The 21,505-nt window shown below is 48.7% G+C and overlaps 1 protein-coding gene across 1 annotated transcript in view; it reads right to left on the minus strand.

Annotated features, from left to right (window-relative positions):
* Pgbd5 (piggyBac transposable element derived 5) overlaps positions 1-21,505 on the minus strand; it is a 57,657-nt gene that overhangs the window by 18,067 nt on the left and 18,085 nt on the right. Inside the window, exon 2 of the mRNA XM_003473488.5 lies at positions 1,084-1,511. Within this exon, the coding sequence (XP_003473536.1) occupies positions 1,084-1,511 (428 nt within the window). The remainder of the gene's footprint in view (positions 1-1,083; positions 1,512-21,505) is intronic.

Consider the following 21,505-nt stretch of genomic DNA (forward strand, 5'->3'; position numbering starts at 1 on the left):
GGATTGATGGTGTTAGTGCTACACCCACTTGGGGGTGGAGCTAGGATGTGATGTAATGGCAGGAAAAAGGTGTGTCTTGCTCTTTGCTAGTTTCTGTTTGTGTTTGCAGCCACCATGAACTGCAGCCCAGCCATGCCCGCCTGTCTGGGAGCCAACTGAGTGTGCACTGAAACCTCCAAAAACTGTAAGAAATAATCTTTTCTTTCCCAACTTGGGCTTCAGGTATTTTGTCTCAGCAATGAGTAAAAAGTAACTAAGACACTGGTCTTAAAGGATTGTGACAAACAAGACTGTGTTCCCAAGCATCTCTCCTTAGGAAGGTGAGCAACATTTGTGGGACTCAGCAGATAGGGAATGAAAAGGAGGTGGGGCCTGACACTGGACCCTGGAACTGGTTAAGACTTTGGAGCAGTCAGAAGAAAGAAGCACCCCATCATCAAAGAACAGGCCACAAATCATGGAAATTATGAGGAACGAGGCAGGAAGGGTTTAGGTGTACACAAGGCAACAAGGGGGAGGGAGGACACAAGTGGACACTTGTTATGGAGTATGGAGAGCTCAGGCAAACACCAAGTGGGGAAGGAGCTGAGTGAAAGTGAGCAGAGTCACCACTTTCAGTACCCACTGAGGCTGTCAGAAGGGTCAGGCAGCTGCAGTAGGTCCTGGGCTCTCAAACCCCCTCCAAGCCTCAGAGCTATGACCTGAGATTCCAGGCAGACCCCTGGCATCTGAGGAGGCTCAGTGGCCTGAAGAAACCCACTCACTGCCTTCCCCACCCAGAAGGTACCCTCAGGCTCAGCATACTCAAGAGGATACGAGAAAGCTAATTCTGGGATGCATCAACTACCACTGAAGGCAGGCTTCTGGGGATTGGAAAGAAGCCTCCCTTTCAGCAAAGGATCAAACACTGCCTCTTCTGGGGATCCCATCATCCCCCCACTCAAGGTTCAACTTATCCATGTGGGTTCATGGGATGGAGTAACAACAGAGGAGACCTGGAAATGACCTCCAAGGCCAGGCAGGACAGGAGAGCCTGATATCATGCCTGCGGCAAGTGAGACCAGCACACCCCACGGGTCTCACCTGGGTCTGGGAAGGCCGGAAGGCGGCATGGAAGCTGCCCTGCAGGGCATCCAGGAAGGGCTGCACCTTGTAGAGCCCGTGCGAGGACTGGCTGGAGCGGAAGGCCACCACGTGGAAGTACTTGAGGATCTTCTCGAAGCGGGCCTGGCTCATGACCAACGCCAGGCTACGGTTGCTGTAGAAGCCGCCACTCCAGATGCTGAGGACCGACTCACAGTGGGAGACACTGGTGGAGATCACGTAGCCCAGGAAGGCCTTCATCTCGGCCAGTGTCACCTCTGCCCAGGCACCATCACTGCCAAAGCGCTCCTGGAACTTCCTGGCATACATATTGGTCTGCACCACCATGTTCTTGAGGACATTGTCAGGGACAAAGAGCTGGAAGAAGTCCATGGCACTGGCACTGGGGGGCATCTTTCGGGTTGGACCTGAAACCCAAAGACAGGCCAAGCTCTCACTCCTGTACCCGCCTCAGCCCTGTATGTGGGGCAGTGCCCCAGCCCTGGGCCTCTGCCTCTCACTGTGCCTCTCCCTCCCTTCCACTCTTTCTTCTAGGAGGTGGTGGCATGCCACTCTAGTTGGAGGCTGGGCCTGGCTCTCCTGTCACAGGGCCCTACTGTTTACCTGGCCCATCACCCAGGTCTCTGCCACACCATTGCACCCAGGCTGCTCCCTGGCCACGGATGGCACACAGAAGGTTTGGCATAGTACCTAGGGGCACAGATCCAAAGGAGAGGGACACAGGAGAGAGGGGGACGCAGGCAAACATGGGCATAGCAATGTTTTCTAGCTTTCATTTTCTGTAAATAAAATGCTTTTACCACATGGGGCTTGATAAACCCATTCAGGCAAGGCAGTGGTTTACACTAAACATTCCCGACACGGCAATCTCAAATTTATCAGTGAGTAAATCTAAAGGAGCTGGTTTAAATCATTTCATCAATGTGGTAAAAAGCTCCACAAATTGTAACTAATGCTATCCCACTGAATACACTTACAATGGGTTGCATCCTGATAAACCTACTGGGAATAGAAAATATTTTAAGTGGAAAACATCTAACACGCACAAGCATCACTGGATCGGAGCACAGCCCCTCACTGTGGGTGGGTGGTTCACCCTCATGATCAAAGAGTGACTGGGAGTTGTGACTCACTGTCCTTACCCAGAATATGGCACCACATACTGCTAGCTCCAGGAAAGACCCCAAATTGCAGTTGATAGTATGGCCTTTACCAAAATCTGTTACTGCTTTTACACCATTATAAAGTAGAAAAACTCTAATTGAACTATGTTATGTTGGGGCCTGTGCGTAAGTACGTGTGTGTGTGTGTGTGTGTGTGTGTGTGTGTGTGTGTGTGTGTGTGTGTTTACATACATATTAAGAGCAATGGCTTGAAATCTCTCTTAAGATAGGCTGAGGGAATACAGAGATTTGGAGATAGCTTTGCTTTTGTCTCCAGACAGCAATTTTTAGTAAAAACTATGTATTTTCTTTAGAATTTTCATTGCTGCTTGCCTTAGCCTTCCTTTGCTGCTGGTTGAGACAGTTTCTGAAAAACAAGCTTTTATAACCAACTGAGATAATGTTTCAGAGTCAGATGGACAGATCTGCACTGTTAACATCCTGGATTTACTTCCAGCTAGCTGTACAATCTCAGTTAAGTTTCTTAATCTTTCCCAGAACTACTGTTCCCATTTTGAACCTGGAAATATGAAGTTGGAAAGGTCATCAAGAAGAGTAAAATGAACACAGCCACACCGATGGGCCACCAGAGGGAAGGCACCCTAGGCCTGGCCACCATCCCTGAGATGTGGCCTACGCAGATTTGCCTTGGGTGGAGGGTTTTCCAAGGCAAACTCTAACCACCCTCAGTTTACAGAATGATATCCTGGGGAGGAAAGCTGTCATCACAGTATCACCAACCATGTTTGAAAAGGTGGCCACACAATGGGCCAGAAGGACAAAAGGGCCTGTGTCCACACCTTCCCATTTTATTTCAGCAGAGCCTAGAAGCCCTCTAAAGCAGCAGCCCTAAATGACTCAACAGTGGTACTCGACAGGGAGATCAGCTTCCAACTGCAATATTATGCTAAGTGGATAGAATTTTCTTTCCTAAAGTTATGTTTAAAGTAATTCTGGCCACCTCAGAACTAATCTATATGGCAAACCCTGGCCTTGCCACAGGCTTCATGAAAAAACTGGGAGATGACTGGCTCCCACTCTCTGTTTGGATTTGATTTGTGACTTCTCTCTTTGGTCTCTCGCCCTGAAGTAATGCCTAACACAGAAAAGGAAGGAGGGAAGAACTGGAGCAGGGAGGGAGAGAAATGCTACTCAGGAGACTCAGCTCCTGCCTCAGCCCTCTGATGGCACAGTCCTGGAATGATGATGTCCTGGCCATATCCACCCATGGAGCCCTTCCCCTGGTGTCTGTCCCTAACACCCTGCTATCCCAAGTTGTACCACTGCTCTGCCAGGGGACAAAAACAAATGCCCATGGACCTGCTCACCAACCAGCTACCCCAAAATGCCTCACAGCCACAAGAATAAAGTCCAATATAAGAATATCATCCAGGCTCCAGTGCCCAGTTTAAAACACTCCCAGGCCCCTGGAACAAGTGACACAGTCTTTGTAAGGCACTCAGAGGCATGTGAAGCCTGATCCTCCACCACCTCTCAGCCCTCCCTGCAGGGATGGGACCAGCGACCTCCATCCCACCCCCACTAGCTGTCCCAGCACAGGCCCAGCTCCTAGTCATTTTATTAGGTAGGAGCTTCTTATTTCCGGCCTGCTTTTATCCCCCATCTCTGACCCTGACTCGGTGTAAAAGTAGAAGCCAAGGCTGCATGCTCTGTGTCTTCGAGGCTACACATGGTATATCTACACTGACATGTGGTTTGGGATGGACAAAGATGGAAAGAGGGGAAGACACTGCCACAGCCCTCAGGGACGAGTTCAGTGTGATGACACACCAAGTCAGCCAGGAGGACCTGGGTGTTGGGGAGCCCTGAGGGGGACTAGGAAGTGAGTATAAGCAATTTGCCTCTGGCCACACCCATAGGACGCCATAGAGGACTGAAGGAGCCAGGTTGGGGCCTGGAGAGGGTGGGGATGATCTGACAATTTGGGGCACTTCTGACAGAGGGCAGGTTGAAGGAGAGTTTGAGGCAAGTCTGAGGGCAGCTTGGTCACCTTCCTTTCAAACTGAGAACTCCTTGACCCTTCCTTGCCACCTGTGTCTTCCCTCCCTCCCTGGGAACCACACTGCAGGCTGTGTGACCCCGAGTGGACCTCATGACCTCTCTGCAGTTCAGTGCCCTTATCCACTGAGTGGAAGTAAAGACCCCTCCAGACTGGTCAGTGATCCTGCAGAGACAGCAGGCCAGCCAGTGAAGGCTAAGCCACGCTCTTCACAGGACAATCCCAGATACGGACGCCTGCAGGTATAGTGGGGCTGATCTCCTCCCTGACCCTATTGCAAAGAAAAGGTGTTTTTTTGCCCCCCTTAAACTGCAACCTATAGAGATTCAGCTTCACTTTGGAGGCAAGAAGGGCATTTTGAATAAACTGCTATTTTTTGCTATAAACTTGCAGCAGTTTTGTGACACAGTTGAGGATCAGTTAATATTTTTGAAGTATAATTTCCATTTTATTTTACCTTTCCCAGAAACTATTTGAAATGAATAGTTTAAAATAATGGAATTGTTTATCACCAGGCCAAATCCAACAAGTATAAATATAAACCAGAAGGTCCTTTATCACCATAAAATTTCTTCTTATTTTGAGGTAGAAGGTACCAAGGCACCCTCTCTGCAATACCTAGATGGGGTCAGGACCCAAATGTCACCTATCACACCTTCCCTCACTCCCCATTTGTCTCAGGGTAGCCCAGACCACCAGCCCCAAGACCCCTCAACACCCCAGGGTGACTTTGGGGCATCTAGGTCTCACAGGCTCCAGGCTCTGGGGATGACAGTCCTCCCTGCTCCTGCCGCTCCAGGAGGACCTGCCTGTGTCACAGCAGGCTCAAATCTTTGGCCAGTGCCAGATGATCCCATCCTTGCTGGGAAAGTCCTCAAGCAGATCCACAGATGCACAACTGCACATGCATGGGTTGCAGTGGCTCTATATAAGCAGCTCTTCACAATCCTCCAGCAGTGGAGGAGGTATGCCAGGTCTGAGGGGTTCCAAAGACTACAGAGAGAGGCCCCAGAGTCTGAAAAGGCTGCTAGAAGACTTCCAGTCAAAGCTGTCAGAGAGGCCATGAGCTTTGACAACTGAGGAACTGAGAGTAGCCAGCACTGCCAAGAGCTGTGACATGGAGGCCCAGGGGCTACCATACAGGGCTGCACTTTGTGCATTCACAATTTCCCCAAATTGAGCAAAAGAACTCTGTGCTGATTGCTGACAAATTTCCATGGAAGGATAATTCAGGAAGCACCAGTGCCACTGTGCTGAATGCCAGCTGCAGCAGTCTTCATTTTCATCTGAGCGAGTCACCCATTCTCTTGAATATTTTTTCTCTCCCAAGGCTCATGCTGGACAAGCCTCTGTCTTTCAGGTCAACACTAGGGGTACAGAATTTGGCCACTTACCAGCAAATGTTTCCAATTCCCTCCCAAGATTAACCTCTTCATCAAACTACATGACCAGCAACAAGCCTGATAGCACCAACAGCTCTTCAGGATAAGAAGTCACATGTGTGTCCCAGAGGCCATTCTGACACCCAGGTTAAGCACCCCCCTCCAGGTAGTTAGAAGGTGTATCACATTGTGACAGCCTGAGGGTCATGGAAACATCTCCTTCTCACACACAGTTGATGTATCCCTAAAGCACAGCATATGGGACATTTAAAGATGCTTACTTCCAAACCATTCTCTATACAAGTTATGTACATGTAAGAGATGGCCATTCTCCCTCAAAGCTTAAGATTTCACTCCTGTGTGATGGCCAACCCAAGCACCTGCCACCTGGAGATAACTTGCTCAAAAACATTTCTCAGAAGTGCTTGGCTAGGTGAGGTGGCCCTGACCATCTCCCTGAGCACAAACAGTGCAGCAGTCAGAAGATAAAAGTCACCATTGTCCTCCCCAAGATACGCATCACATGCTGGGCCAAAACCAAAATTGTGACCTTGCACATGGAGCCCCTCCTGCTGTAGGTTCAGCCTCTATTTCAGTAGCATTCAACATTTCAGTTCACAGGGACAAAGGATTCTTTGGACTTTGTCAGTGAACAGGGATCATTATTATCTGAGTGAATGACTTACCCTCTGACCAGATCTGGGATTGACGTAAATGGCAGGACAACACAGGAAGGTTTATGAATATCATGCTCAGCACAGCGCTGGCATCAGAGCAAACCCAAAGCCAGGCTGTGAAAGAACAAACTACTGCAAACACAAAGCCTCATCATAGTCAGACTCCATGCAGCAGAAGCCTACAGGGCCAGGAGGGGACAGGGCTGCAATGTGATAGTCTGTGTGAATTTCTGTGCCTCAGTGAGCCATGGCCACCTCAGACCTTGCTGCCCAGGAGAAAGCTCACTGCCATGGCCTTGACAAGCCCACACAAGGTCATCCACAAAATGCACTTTTCCTCAATACTAGGCTAAAATACAGTACAAGAGTGTCCGTGGATTGAGAGCTGGGATTTCTTGCAGCTGGAGTCAGGATGGATAGGAGCTGGCTTCTGCTCTAGCTCTGCCATGTCTGAACCCCAAAGAAGACAGCCATAAGAAAGCAGTGGCCACACCACATCCATGTGTCACCTGGATGTTCTGTTTATCTCTCACACAGATCTAGTGTTACAAGCTTCCACTAGGCATGGGAAGGAAAAATTGTTTCCCTTTTCGTGGAGAACCACAGAGGGTTCACAATGGTGAGACCAGTCTATAACAAGTGGCCCCATTTCAGTGACTGGTCTGGACGGGCCACCCAGACCATTGGCTACTGTCTTCCACAACCTCATAGCCCTCCCACAACCATACCCACTTAGCTCTGACCCTGATCAAAATAGTCCTACCTACTGCCACCCATCTGGGACATGGTCTCGTCCTTGGGCTCCTTCCCCAAACTAACCTCATGTGAATGGGCCTTAGCTAAAGCCCCTGATGTTCCTACAACTGTTCCCCAAACCACTCTGACCTTCCCTCTGGAATGTGTAGGTACCCACACTGGATATGCCAGTGTAGATAGGACGATGATCATCCAGGGACCTCTGAAGATCCCCTTCATGGTACAAGCTCTGTGCCAACCAGTTTAATTCCCAGAAGCCCTGTCTCAGCCCAGTGCTGAGAGGCCATGCAGACAGCAAGACTCAGTGAGAACTTGCTAAGCACCAGGCATCTGGGGAATGAGGGTCTCACATCCCCCTGTATCTTATCCCATCTGCAGAGGAACAAACCCCAAGACCGGGGCATGCCTGGCCTTGTGGTTGTTTCTAGTTTTCCATGCTTGTGTGATGTTTTAACTACAAAGGTGACTGAGAAGGAATCCAGGTTCTGGAAGAAGGAAGTGCTGAACCTGACCAATCAGACTTGGGATTTGTCTTTGTGACTAAAACAATTTCTTAGAAGCCGTGTGCAGCTAAGGGAAATAGCTCCTCCCCAGGACAACCTGGAATGATGAAAGTGGTAGTGGCCCAAGGGTCTGGCTGCCAGTGTGCAAACAATAAATCCAAAATATTTGCAGAGGAAGTATGTGTGGGGCTGTCATTAATGGTGAATCCCCATGGAGAGACTAAAGGGTACAGGTGAAAACAGAGTCTTGTTTCTGGTGGTTTCCTCAGGATGTAGAAGTCTGAACTTACCAGACATGGGGTGAGTAGTTAGGTGGGTAGACGGGTGGCTAGATAATATAGATGACAATCTTCAGGACTGCAGGGGGTCAGCTGCACCTCTTGCTCAATGATTAAGGACACTAAGTGGCTTACATGGGAAGGGAAACACAGAGGGGCACAGTTCCTGTTATAGGGCAATGTCTGAGACCAAGGCCTGTAGGCACGAGCAAGACAGGGTCCATACAGTGTATATGGGGTTCACATGGTAAGCAGAGACAGCTCCACACTTGGCCTGGGTCCCACAGTCCTCGAGACCCTAGGTTTAGACCTTTGTCCTTATGTCAAAGAGTTTCAACACAGTCACAGAGACACACAGAACAGGCTGGGAGGTAAAAATATAGGAGAAGTTTTGTGACCCCATCTTAGCTTTTAAAAATAAAATAACACTAGGAGACCAAAACAACAGACACCTCATGCTGACTGCTGGTAGGTCTTGGGCAGGGGCCAGCCAGTGAGTCTGGAGAAGCCATAGCTATTCAAGGCCCCAGCCCAGAGTATGGCTCCTTCTACCCCAAACAAAGGGCAAGTCACATTGTAGCATGAATCTGAAGTCATCCACCAAAGCCAGAACTCTGCTGAGCAAGTGGTATCCTGCAGTAGTATTCCAGGTGTCCATGTGCACTGGGGCAGAGGGAGGGGCAGTAGTATAGCTAAGCTCTGAGGTAGCAGGAGGCATGATCTCTAGTTAAGATCACATCTATGGCCCCTTAAAATCCATGGCATTCCACAGACAGATGGCACTGGTCCCATTACAGCACAGCTGGTCTCCGAAAAGCAAAGGCAGACCACAACTGCTGTGTTCCTGGACTTAATTATATCCCTGTAATTCCCGAGTAACTACCCACATCCAGCTGGAAGGGGAAAGAAGGAAAGCAGATAACAAAGGGAAGCTTCTTCCAGTAGAGCACACCACCTTCGTGCAGTGCTACAAGTACTGATGACAGCATAAAAAGCCATCCAAGCCCAGAGGCAGGGCTTCTACAGACAGGAAGCCCTGCCCAGTCACTGTGCAGAGAAGTCAGTGTCATCTAAGTGTTTCCCAACAGTATGAGAGCAAGAAGGTCCTCAAGGGAGCACCCATGAGAATGGCCCACCATGGCCTAGGCATTTCCAATGCTATGAGCCCAGAAGGGAGCAGGTCAACAATGTTGGATGGAGGCTGCCCAGGCTAGGTTGCACCTAACGCAGATGGAGAGCACTACTACTGTTCCATTCCTATTAGAGGAAGATGGCAAGAAACGCCAACTGCAAAGCACACACACATAAAATCACATTTGATCTTCATGCACAAAGACAAAAATCTACAGTGAGCAATCAAAAGGGACACAGAACACTATAAACCATACCTTGTACACACAAGGATGCTATCTTTCCTGCCATCACCCACTTATGCTCTTGGATATCACAGTGAGTTGTTCTGGGAGAGGCCCCTGCAGAAACGCCAGGAGCCACCTCTCCCAGGAGTCGTTCCAATTCCAGTGAGTACAGCAAGGACGGATGCAGCTGTGCTCTGCACACACCCTGCTTATTCTACCTCTTCATCAGAGAGCAACTCTGCTAACACTGCTGGTGCCTGGTGATGGAGGTGGAAGGTGTTTACTCTGCTTATTCTATAGAGTCAATGTATTCATCTGCCAGATAGAAGCTGATCAACACAAGGATGCATGAGCCTCTTGTCTTGGGATCTACCCTGCGAGGAGACAATGGCCATGTTCTGGGGCCCTGCAGGTGGGCTTCTTGTGCCATCTCCCCAGCCAGCCTTTCTCTGGTGCATCCCCTTCCCAGCTACCCCACACTCAAAAGTGTAGCATTGACAAGATACCAAACAAGAGCAAAACAGAGGACAAAGCTTTCAGGTATGGCCCTTTCCATGGCTTTTCATTTTTAGTAAAATCTGCATGAACATCAAAAATTTTAACTTCCTAAATCACTCAAGAGGTGGGATGAGAACAGAGTGGCTTCTAGGTTATGAGAAGCTGGGCAGGTGGCTGTAATGATAGTTTTGGGTTCGTGATAGATGCTGAAAGAAATATTGCCCAATGTATTTCTGAAGCCACTCTGCAGGAGCTCCCTGTGTGCCCTCCCCCAGCCCACATTCATCTCCCTTGGGATGAAGGAACAGGACTTCGCATCTCTCTGGAGATCAGGCTTCACCCCCTGACCAGAGACAGCAAACTAGCCATTAAGGCAGCAGCTGCCTGTTTATACTCTTCAGAGTCCCAAGTGGGAGCCAAGATCCAAGTGGGACAAAGAAAAGCACTGAAGAGCTGAATAAGGCGTGCCCTAAGTGACAAGACTAGGGAGGTAGAGACCAGAATCTATTAGCTCAATGGGGCAGGGCAAACCGAAGGACACTGTTTCTCCACAAAGCCAGCCCTAGTGTTATTCAGAGCTCCAGAAATATATGAAGTTTGTGGAATAATAAACAGTACAAAGTCTCTAGGGTGATATAGGACCTTGCAGAGAATGTTCCTAAGGATGAAGCTATGCTAAGGATCAAGTGGAGATGCATGTGTGTTGTACAGAAGACAAACGTGCAAATCAATGAGATGGCCCCACAGGAGGGAGCAGATAGTATCTGGGACATCCAGGCTATAGAATGAACTCTGTATCAAGAGGAATGCTGTCAAGGAACATTTAAGAATTCATGAAAATACTTTTACAAAGTACTATAATACCAACAGAATGATACAAACTAAAATTTTAAACAGTGTGCTTATGAAAGCAAAGGGTCAAAGGATGTAAGGCAAAGGATTAATCACAGCCACCTCTGCCTGGTAGGGTTGCTAGGGACTTCAATTGGTTATTTACACTTATGTAATGCGATTTCTGGAAATAATCCACATACCTAAATACACAGTCTTTATAAACAGTCAAAAAACAGCAAGAGGATTTTGTTCGCATGTGTGGTGCTGGGATGGAACCCACGCCTCGCCCACTCTATGCACGCGTTCTGCCACAGCTGCACCCTCGGCACACAAATGGAATTTTACAGAAAGGGGCATAGCAGTCCTGGTATTCTAACCATCCCTCCAGGTAAAGGACTGGTTTAATTTGTAAAACTAGAGCAGGGTTAAGGAATTTCCCTCCTCCTCTCCCTTGTGGCTGAACTGCAACAGCATCAAACCTTACCCACTACCTAGGAGCCACAGGAGAGTGCAGGTGCAGAACCCAACCCTTTCCATGAATGAGGCTTAAATCTCTTCCTAGGCTTCCAGGCCTTTTCTCTTTTGGATTTCCTCCCCTGACCTAAGTGTCCAAGATAAACAGCAGACATGCAAACACACCCAGCCTCAGGGAGACTAAATGCAGTACAGACCTTTGGTAATACATTTTTAATAAGGCTGGAAAAACTAAAAGAATCCCAAAAATGTTCATATGGTAGTCAAATATGCGTTCGTACTTTCACTGGTTATAAATAGTCCTCTTGTAATTGAGGGCATTGTTTGTCCAGCCCAGAAGGAAAAACAGCTGTTAGCAGATGTTGGCAAAATGCAAGCAAAGGGCCCCATGGGAGGGCTTTGTATACCAATGAAGGATGGGAAAGTGCCAAAGATTCCATCAAGTTCCCCACACACTTATCTCCCACTTAGCTGTGAGTTCACTCCATACCCAGAATGCAAGCTGAAATTTCCACATGGATGCTTCAGGCTTACAAAGAAAGATAAATAACCCTCCATCCTCCTGACCTGTAATGTAAATAAGTAGATGGTCAGGCTGGATTTGGATTTTCAAAGACCAGAGCTCATGTGAGCTTTCTCTCCTCATGTGCCTTTTTTTTTTTTAACAGATGGAAGAACCTCACAGTGAAATAGCAACACACTAGGAGGACATTAGCAAAGCTGTGCTTCCTCTTCAGACCTGCCAGGGTCAGTGGTTGCTGAACACTTCCAAGACCATTTCTCTTTACATCTTCTACCCTCCCTTGACTAGGATGGCTATACGGCAGATCCTGGCACCAGTGGCTGCATGTAAATGGCCACTTGTCAGCTGTGTACCCGAGTATTTGCCTTGGTCCCCTTTAGAGAGTTGCTGCAAAGATGGAATGAATGAGGACCTGTTAGGGCAGATTCAGAAAATGCTGGCAGCTCTCAGGATTCCCCATGCTCTGCAGTCCACAATGAACACAGAAAACAGACCCATTCACACCAGCAGCCTCATCTGCATGTGGGAAGCTGCAGCATGGCCTCTGAATGCCTGTCAGATGCCCTCAGCACAGCTCCTCCTGGGGTGTCACTGTCAGAAATTAATAGTTTGCTCAGAACATTGCTCAGAATTCTTATTCTAACTCCAAGGCCTCTGTAGACAAACACATGGTTAGAGCCCAGGCCCTGTGCCCAAGGCATGTGAGCTAGGTGGGCAGAGGAGACTCAAGGGGATGGGACACAGGGACTCAAGTCTGATGAGCTGAGAAACACCAAGTAAATGACTCACTTTCCTTCTTTAGAGAAGAAGCTGACAAAGAATATATTCGGCTCTGTATTCCTTAGCTTTCCCAATGATGGGATGCAGCACCCAACACTTACAGCTTAAAGGAGGAGAGGGCTAATTTGGCTCATAGTTCAGGGGGTTCAGTCCACCAGCAGGAACATCATGATAGAAGGACCTGGCAGAACAAAGATACTTACTTCAAGTCAGCCAGGAAGCAGAGAGTAAAGAGAGGAACTAGAAAGGGAGATAAACTCTCCAAAGCCAAACTCTCAGTGATCCATCTCTTCCAACCAGGCTCTACCAAGCAACACAGTCAGCTAAGAATTAACTCATTCATTGACAAGTATGGCACCCCTATGATCCAGTCACCTTCCCAAATCCCCACTGCTGAACACTTGAGACTCTTAGGGAACATTCAAGACCTAAACCCTAACAGGTCCCTTCTGCAGCCAAGCAGCAGGCCCTCAGTTCAATGCCTCTGTTCCTGCTGTAAAAAGGGGAAGATGCTCCCTATCTCAAAAATCATAGATCTAGGATGAGGTAGCCTCTGTACAGTGCTTGGTATCACCTTGGCACAGACATGCTCAAGGAACAGTGCTGCATTCATGGTTGGCAAGCTAGTAAGGGCTTCTTCCAGCAGGAACAGTGAAAGGGGCAGGTAGTCTCCAAAGTGCAGAGATCTAAATGCAGACACAAGGTTCTGGGGTCTCAAGTTCCTAAAGTGAAGACAAGGAACAGTGGGCTACTGAGATGACTCCATCCCAATTCCAACATCATATGCTTCTGGATATGCAGAATGAGAATGATCTAGAAAGAACTAGGAATCAGGATATAATATGCTGAGTCCTACAGTGTCAAGCACATGAATACTTCACAGAGGAAGAAGTGATAATAAGGATGAGGATGAGGATGAGGATGAGGATGAGGATGATCATGATCATGATCATGATCATGATGATGCCATTACCACCACAAGACAACTCAGAGCCCAGAGCTGGCTCACTAAGCCAGCTCTGTCTGTAAGCTCCACTGCAGCACTTCCCTGAATATCAGGCTAAGTGAGCACAGCCTTCAATACTGCTTTGTATGAAGAGTCCTTGGTTCTGCAGTAGGCATATCTGACTCCCAAACTGGCACCTTGATGAGACCATCAAGAAAATAAGAGTTCTGACCTCAAAAAGAAATTATGAAAAAAACCAAAATATTGTGCATAAAGAAACTTGGAGTAAGCTCTGGGTTATTATCACTGTCAATGCCATCTGTCAAAGCACTGGCACTTTGAGTATGTGCCACACAGGCAGACAGGGCCACTAGACTAAGGCCGTTTCTTAAAAGCTAGTGAGACTAATTAAGCTTGCACTTCTCCATTCTGCACCCTTAGAGGTCTGTAGAGGACATAATAGTTACAGACAGCAGTAGGAAAACAAATATCCCTGTGCCAGATCTCTTTCCAGCTATTTCTCCAAGTCCAAATACAGGGAGCTGAGCAAGAAAGAATGCCATGGGTTAACTAACACCAAGTTTTCACTTCTGAAATCAAAAGTGGGACAAAGTATCTGGGGATGTTGTTCATGGGCCTCCAGCCTCTGCATATAATTTTAAGTCATCACATAAGAGGTGGCATTGGACTGCCTCTGCTGCATATATGACCCTTGTGGATTATAGTGAACGGTCATCAGGTAGCTGCTCCTTCATGAACAGGTCTTGCTGTCAAGTGGACACTGGACACCTGACTGCAAAGAAGATAAAAATGGCCTTTCTCACTGCCTCTCTTCTCTATGCATTCAAAACTCCCCTGCACCTAAGCTTTGTGTCCAGTTCCCATATCTCAACTACACAACCCCAAGAGTGCCTTGGGAAAGGAAGGTATGGATGCTACCTGGAGCTGGGAAGCTGAGGCTTATCCTGGTGGGATGTGATACTTCATAGGATGTGGCCCTCTCTCCCTGTGTGAATCATGCACCAGATCCATGTGGCCTGGCAAAGACAAATGACTCATGAAAGCCCTCGTCCTGTGTGGTCACAGGCCCTGGCACAAAGGCTTCCCGCCAATTCTCAGTTTGATCAACACCTCCCACAAAACATTTACCTTCTCAGCAACCCTATAAAGAGTGCCGGCACTGCCCTTGTTACATGAGTCATCAAAGAGGGCAGCTGCTACCCAGGTTCCAGGGTGACATGCTCACGAGGCAGGGGAGCCTTGTGATCACAGCTGCAGCTATCCCAAGGGGCATTTTCCTGGTGACACAGCCATCCCAAGAAGCAGAGACCGTGAAAGAATTTATCACCAAGCACTGCATTCCAGTGATCTCTGATGCCCACCCAGTCCAGTGCTAGCTGTCTTGAACCAGTCCTGGCAGGCCTGGTGAGGGGAGGCACTCACTTCACAGCACCCACCATCCACTCTCTGTCTGCCACCTCCAGAATCCCTGTCCTGCCAGGCTTCTCAGCAGCAACTAAGGGAGATTTCAACAGCTGGAAATGGGCCTCCTCATCCTACACAGCTTCTGGTGCCTCAATCTTCAGTGAAACCAAAACCCTTGATCCACAGCTCCATGGGATCAATTTGCCACCCTCCCAGCCTAACCCATTGTCTACTGTCACTCCATGGTCTCTGCCACACAATGCACGAGTACATCAGGCCACCGCCTTTGCACACTTTCACCTTCCACCCACTGGTTCCTATGTGACACACAAAGCCAGAGTCTACGCAGCATGTCTGCTACAGGGTTAGGTGCTGTCCTGTGGGCTCTGTCCAGCCCTACCATCCCCGAAACCTTATTATCATCTCCACATCATAGATGAAACAAACTGAAGCCAGAGGTCTCCTGCCTTCCCGTTATCTGGACTTGAACCAAGAAATCTGGTTCCAGCACTGCTGCTCTTAATCACTACCCTTAGCATGGTGATTAGTAAATTATGGAGTATGCATTACCCACTGCATGGGGCAGGGCAGGGTGACAGACGAGGGGCTACAGGGGTCTCCATTGCAGCCCCAGAGGCAAAACTTGTCACATGCCTGTGGAGTGTTTGATCAACGGTGGACAGGAGGCAGACCAAATGGAGCTGCTTAACATTTTTAAAGTAAACTAAGCCAAATAGCCTTCATTGTGAACTGTAGGATGGAGAACAGAGCCCCAGAAGATGCAGCAGGACTGTCATGCCAGTTCCCTTGACTTAATTATATAGAGGAATTAACCAGCTTCCAGGTCCCAATTCAGATGTTAGTGTAGCTGGTAGGCTCAAGAAGCTCCACCTCCCTGCACAGACTGCTGGGGTGGGGCTCTCTTGGGGGGACCTACACCACCATATCTCTGCATTGTCCCTCTGGATGGAGTTTTTAGGGCTTGGCTTGGACCATGCTGTCCCTGTGCTGTCCCTCTGGCTTGCCCAGCCAGATCTACACTGTAGTCTTTGCAGAAGCCCACCCAAGGTCTGATCCTTCATGATGGAAACAGTCACCTATTCCCTCCCTTTTGGGCTAGAATCTAGCCCCTGGCCCTCCCCATTCTCTAACTCACAATGCCCTTCTGCTGCCCCACATCCTCTTTGTCAAGCAGCTAAGGCTTTTTTAGAGCTCCTAAGAAAATCTGTTAAGCAAATTTATACCTAGCAAAGAGGGAGCAGCTGCACCTATGCACCAACCTCTGCTGTTGGGGACCCTAAGGGTGCAGTATACAAGGCTTTGTCTGTCACAGTGCTGGTAACAGGAAGGCAGTGTTAAGTGGGATCAAGGTAAGAGCAGCTGGAGTACCCTAGGAAAGCAAAGGCCAGATCAATGCTGTAGCAGGAGGGAAGAGAAGGAAGGAGCACTGGGCTTGTAATCACCAAGATCAGAAGTGCCAGGGGGTGGGCATTGGCTGGGAGGCAAACACCTTCCCCTCACAGAGTGCTTTACAGTTTACAAACTTCTCTCATAGTCTCCTGCCATTTACATTCTAAGTCTCTGAAATTCCTACCATTTTATTCACACTGTGAGTACAGAAACTGAAGGCCTGGTGTGGGTAAGGAACTTGCCAGGATCAGTTCAAATCTTCTGCCCTCAATCTTGTTCCCTGAGAGGCTGGGGGCCCAGTCAGCTACAGCTGAATCCTAACAGCACAGACCAACAGACAGGTTCCCTGGATATCCCTGGGGAAGGGTGCACACACCCCGGCCTGGGTCCTGGAATGACTTTAGTGTGGAGCTGGCCCTCCTCACTCAGCCTCAGAATCTTAGGAAGGCAGCTCACACCATCCAGGGCCAGACCTTGTGCCAGCCTGGCCTCCTTACTAAGCAGGCACCTCGCTGGTGGGCCAGTCTGCAGTAGGACACTTGACAGAGCAGGACTCGGTCAACGCCTTTGTCTACACTGTCTGGGTCCTCAGCTGACAGGCTGGACACATCACCATGTGAACAGAGCCCCCTCATACCCAGGGTCTGGAGCTGCCTTCTGAGATCTCTGCCTTTCAGATACTGCAGCTGGGCATCCAGGATGAAGCAGGAGTAGCCCTTCCCACCTGTCCCTCTCATTCCGCACCTTTCCCTTCATCCTGAGGAGGCCCATGAGTGACTGCTGTGCCTAGGCCGTGCAGAGCTAGGGTGCCCACTCCCACTTCCATATCTACCCTCTACAGAGTTCACAAAACCTGCTCATGAAACTTTCCACACTGCTCTCATTTTCAAAAACTCAAATCTCTAGGCTGGGGGTATGTGGCTCATTGGTGATTGCTTACCTGGAATGGTCAAGCCTGTGCCCCTTCCCAGCACCCAAAAACAGAAAAAAAGTCACTTCTCCCTCTGGATTCTGGAGCACTTTACATCACTTTCACGAAAAGTGTAATGATTAACCATGAACTACCTTGACATACTCTGAAACTGTAAGCTATCATTACCTCCATCCATTCTGGTGACCTATGCTGTCAGTTTCCTCTGCAGCTTCCAGGCCAACTGGAACCAATCTCTACCACACATGCCCCATGTTCCTAAGGAAGTACCCTGTGGCTATTGAAGGTGCTAGTATCTTTCATGCTGAATACTCAAACTATTGTATTTCTGAACAGTGCCCTGGACCAAAGATAAAATCCTAATAAAGAAATTTCAGGAATGTCCACTAGCAGGCCCCTCTCACAGGCCTGCAGGAGAAGTCTTATGAGCTCCATATTCATCTCCTGAGATGGACAGGGCCAAGGGGGCCTCAATAATGGCAGGTAGGGCAGATTCTGGCTCTTATGTTTGGGATATGGACCTGGCTCATTCATCCACACTGTGTTCGTTTAGGGTACCAGTCAGCCAGGTCTGCACAGGACTAAGACCCAGGACCCAGTACTTTTCATCTCTGAAGCAGGACAATCCTAGGTAAACCAGGGTGGCACATGCTGGTCACGCTGGGATTAGAGATGATGTGTGTCGGTGTTGAGAGCCATTTAAACATCAGATGTGACAATTTGTAGGATGTCAGTTCTTGTCACCACTGGCTAAAGTTTGGTCAGGAGCATCTGTCAGTGGCTTTGTGCATCTCATCATTTCCTCAGACTTATGATGCTCAAGTTTGAGAGACTACACATGGATGAGACCAATGGGCTTTCAAAGGTGCTCAGACTCTGTGAGTGCCCAGCCTGGTCTCCATCCAGCTGTCAGCAGGTTTAACTGGCTTATGCCTCCATTTCCCACTTTCCAAACAAAACCAGGAAAGGTACCCTGTGCTGAGACCTTGTAAACAGAAGGTGGCATGGGCTGGCAGGGTAAGCAAAGAAGGGACAGGGCCAGGGTGGTGAGAAGCCAACACCAAGATGGGCTGTTCAGGCTCAGCCATCCCTGTGACTTTGAGAACAAGCTATGAGTGGTAGACCTCAGAGGGCTCAAGCACAACTGGAAAGTTTCTGACATAAAGCCAAGCTGGTCTGCAGTCTAGACATGACTCTTGACTGCTTTAGGGCACATTTTTTGGAAAGAGGGGCCAGGAAACTGGAGAAGTTTTGGGTTATATATGTCACTTATTTGGTGGAACTTAAGCTTACCAATGAGTATCATGTTAAATAAAACAAGACACCAGTCCAGCAGAAAAATCCCATTTGACGCCTGGGTTTTGGGTCACAGGCCTCAACTTCATGGAGTGGAAGGCAGGGGCAGGGATGGCTTCTGAGGGCTGTGTTTGGAAACCTACCAGGTGGGCATAGTGTGGTAGACTCAGACAGACTCTGCAGGTGCCCGGACAGAGCCCTCAACAGCTCAAACCCTGCCTGCCACAGCAGGTGAGCATCCTTGGCAAGGCATGCCCCAATAGACTCCCACCTCCTGAGCCCACCACATGCTGGGCACCCAACAGGCGCTTGCATATGTGGCCTTGGCTTCTCTCTTTGCAAATACTGGAAGTGGTTTCATGACCTACATTTGACAAATCTGCAAAAGAAGTGTGCAAGTGGCTCATCTAAGGCCACTCAGGCAGACGGGCAGAACCAGGAACAAAGAGCTTTAGGACTCTCCCCAGATACCTGGGCCTCATCCAAGCTGCCCATCTGAGAAATGGGCACTGCTATGACTACAGGGAAGTCTGTAACATAGCCTGGAGCCTGGTGCCTGATGAAGAATGAGTTCCTGCCCCCATCTCTGTTCCTCCCTTTGGTGTTTTCCATTGCTCTAAAATGCTGTTTCAGAAATGCTAGTGTTGGCCCAGGGCTGCAGGGCTCTAGTGAAAGGACTATCTTAAAGTGAATACGTTTTCAGTTATCAAACTGAACTCTGATTTTAGCAATGACAACATATAACTGTTGCCTTTCATTTTCCTGGTCAGCTCAGCATGCAAATGAAAGCCATCATTCACTCTTGTATCACACACTCATGCCCCGCTAAGGGATGAGGACAGCAACCTCACATCCACAGCATTTCAGGGCCTCAGTGACATCCTCCCAACGTGTCCTTGTCTGCTGAATCACAGTGCCTGCTGGCCGTGAAGCCTTGACTTTGAATTGAGAGACAGATGCTTGGTAATTATAAGGTTTCCATCCTACAGCAGGAGATTGGCAAATAATTGCCTTGTTTTTTAAGAGAGAATTTTAAGCAGCACTTTAAAGAGCTAGGCCTATAAGCTTTTGGTGACAGGGGAAACAAACTAGGTCTTCAGAATACATACTTCTACTTTCTTTTTGACACAAAGGGATCTGAGAAAGGGGACCACAACTTGGATTCAAGTGGCAACAGGAAGAAAAAAGTCAGCATGACGGCCATGACCCACACCACCTGTGTCACCCTTCTTTATAAATCTTGATTGTTTGATAGAAACAAGTGCAACCTCTTTACCAATGGTGCACTGTCTGATAACTCACATGGTTAAACATAAATTCATTTGCTCACTGGCACTTAGTTTTGATTCTATAAATTGTTCAGGTCATTCCTTGTTTTTTTCCTTTGAGTGGCTGACTGCCACTTTTCTTCTTGATTTGGTAAGATGTCTTTATGTAATTAGATGTCATCTCTTCGAAATGGGTTACAAATATAGTCTCAATCATGCCGTTTTGTCCAGCTTTGGACAATGCACCTAAGGCAGGGCGGGGCTGGGCTGGAGGGGGCCTTGTCTCAAGTGCGTGATCAAACCAACAGGAGTTCAAAGTCCTGACCTGGCAGACCAAGATGGGCTCCGCTACCTGGGGCAGGGATGAGCCTGAAAGAAAGAAGGACCCCCACTTCCCTGTCTTCAGCCTACTGATTTTTTAGAGTACAGAGCTTTTTTATTTTTTAATAAACCCTGTAGTCTAGCAGATAGGTGGTTATAATGTAGAGTATGACTTATACGCAATTTTAAACTTTCCAAATGGTGTGCAGACAGACAGGAGATGTGCCACAAAGCTGCTCCTGTTTCTACATGGCCTGACTTATAACCTCATTTCCAAGATCCATTATTTCTGAGCCAACAATAAATTAGGTTTCCTGAGAGCACTTTTTTCCTGACCCTGATTCAATTCTGTATGAAGGAATCAGTGTGGCTCAGATTTAGAATCAGAACAAAGGACAAAAAATAGTCCCAGAGGCCTAAAGACTTAAGGGAGATACTATTAACTTCCCCCATAGTATGCTCGATTGGCACCAGGAGACCCAGGGCTGCCCTGGGGTCAGGCATCTGGATCAAGCCCCAGACAAGGAAGAGGCCCCTTTGTTTCCCTCCGGCACCTGTCCAGGGGCTGTAGGCAACTGAGGGTCTGCAGGAGGGAGCCGGCTGCCAGGTTCACAGTTCATAGTCCAGGCATTTGCAGCATCTTGTGTTACTATCCAACAATTTCCTTCTTAAGGCCCAACTGGCTCCTGAGGTCCATCTCAGGCCTGCAACTATGTCCTAGGAGACACTGACAGATTGGATGGTAAGAAGTAGTCCAAGGCTTTGTCACAAGCTGGACCAAACAGAAGTTATGAGGAAGAATGTGGCTCATAGGGGGCCTATGTGCTCTAACTCACCACAGCCAGAGAACATCTGTGAGCCACCAGCCTTAGTTACTTTGTCCAACACACTGGAGGGTGTGGGCTCTCTCCACTGAGCCCAGCAGCCTGGCCAGCCAGTGCCAGCTTCTTTGCTCAATGCAGAAACACTGCAGGGCTGAAAAAGGATGCAGGCCATTGCACCTACACATTGATGTACTTCAGATTTCTGATGCAGGGTCTCCAATATGGGGCAAGATGAGCATCCCCAGAGTGGACATCCTCTGCTCAAGGAGGGTGTGTTGATTTCTAGCAAGGCTGAGGCAGGCCAGGAAGCCCTGTGAGGTCTGAGGAAAGATAGCCTGACTCCCTATCTGTGGACACACCCAACCATCCTCTAGGCATACCTCTCTGCTGGCTAGAGAGAGGCTGCAAGAGCTCAGGCTACAGGCCTCCTGGGGAAGTTGGTCAGTCCTTGGCAGAGGAGCTCCATCGCCCTGGGCTTTGGTTTAGTCAGGCCTTGGTAATGGAGAAAGGGTGGGATGGGCCACATCGAGGATCCCCGAGGACAGGCTCTTATCTGCTGATCCTCCTGGGCCTACCTCAGCCTGCTGCCCTGGGAAACCTGGAGGACACTCAGGGAGATGAGGGAGGGCAAGCCTCTCAGAGTATCTTGCCCCAGGCTCTACATTTCCTGAGGCTTCATGCAAAACTGCAGCAATGCCAAATCCCCAGAGTCAGAAACTGGCATTTTCCTCACA

This window comes from Cavia porcellus, unplaced genomic scaffold (genome assembly GCF_034190915.1).
Source record: "Cavia porcellus strain 051 isolate PalLab524CR breed Dunkin Hartley unplaced genomic scaffold, mCavPor4.1 scaffold_13, whole genome shotgun sequence".
Classification (NCBI taxonomy): Eukaryota; Metazoa; Chordata; class Mammalia; order Rodentia; family Caviidae; genus Cavia; species Cavia porcellus.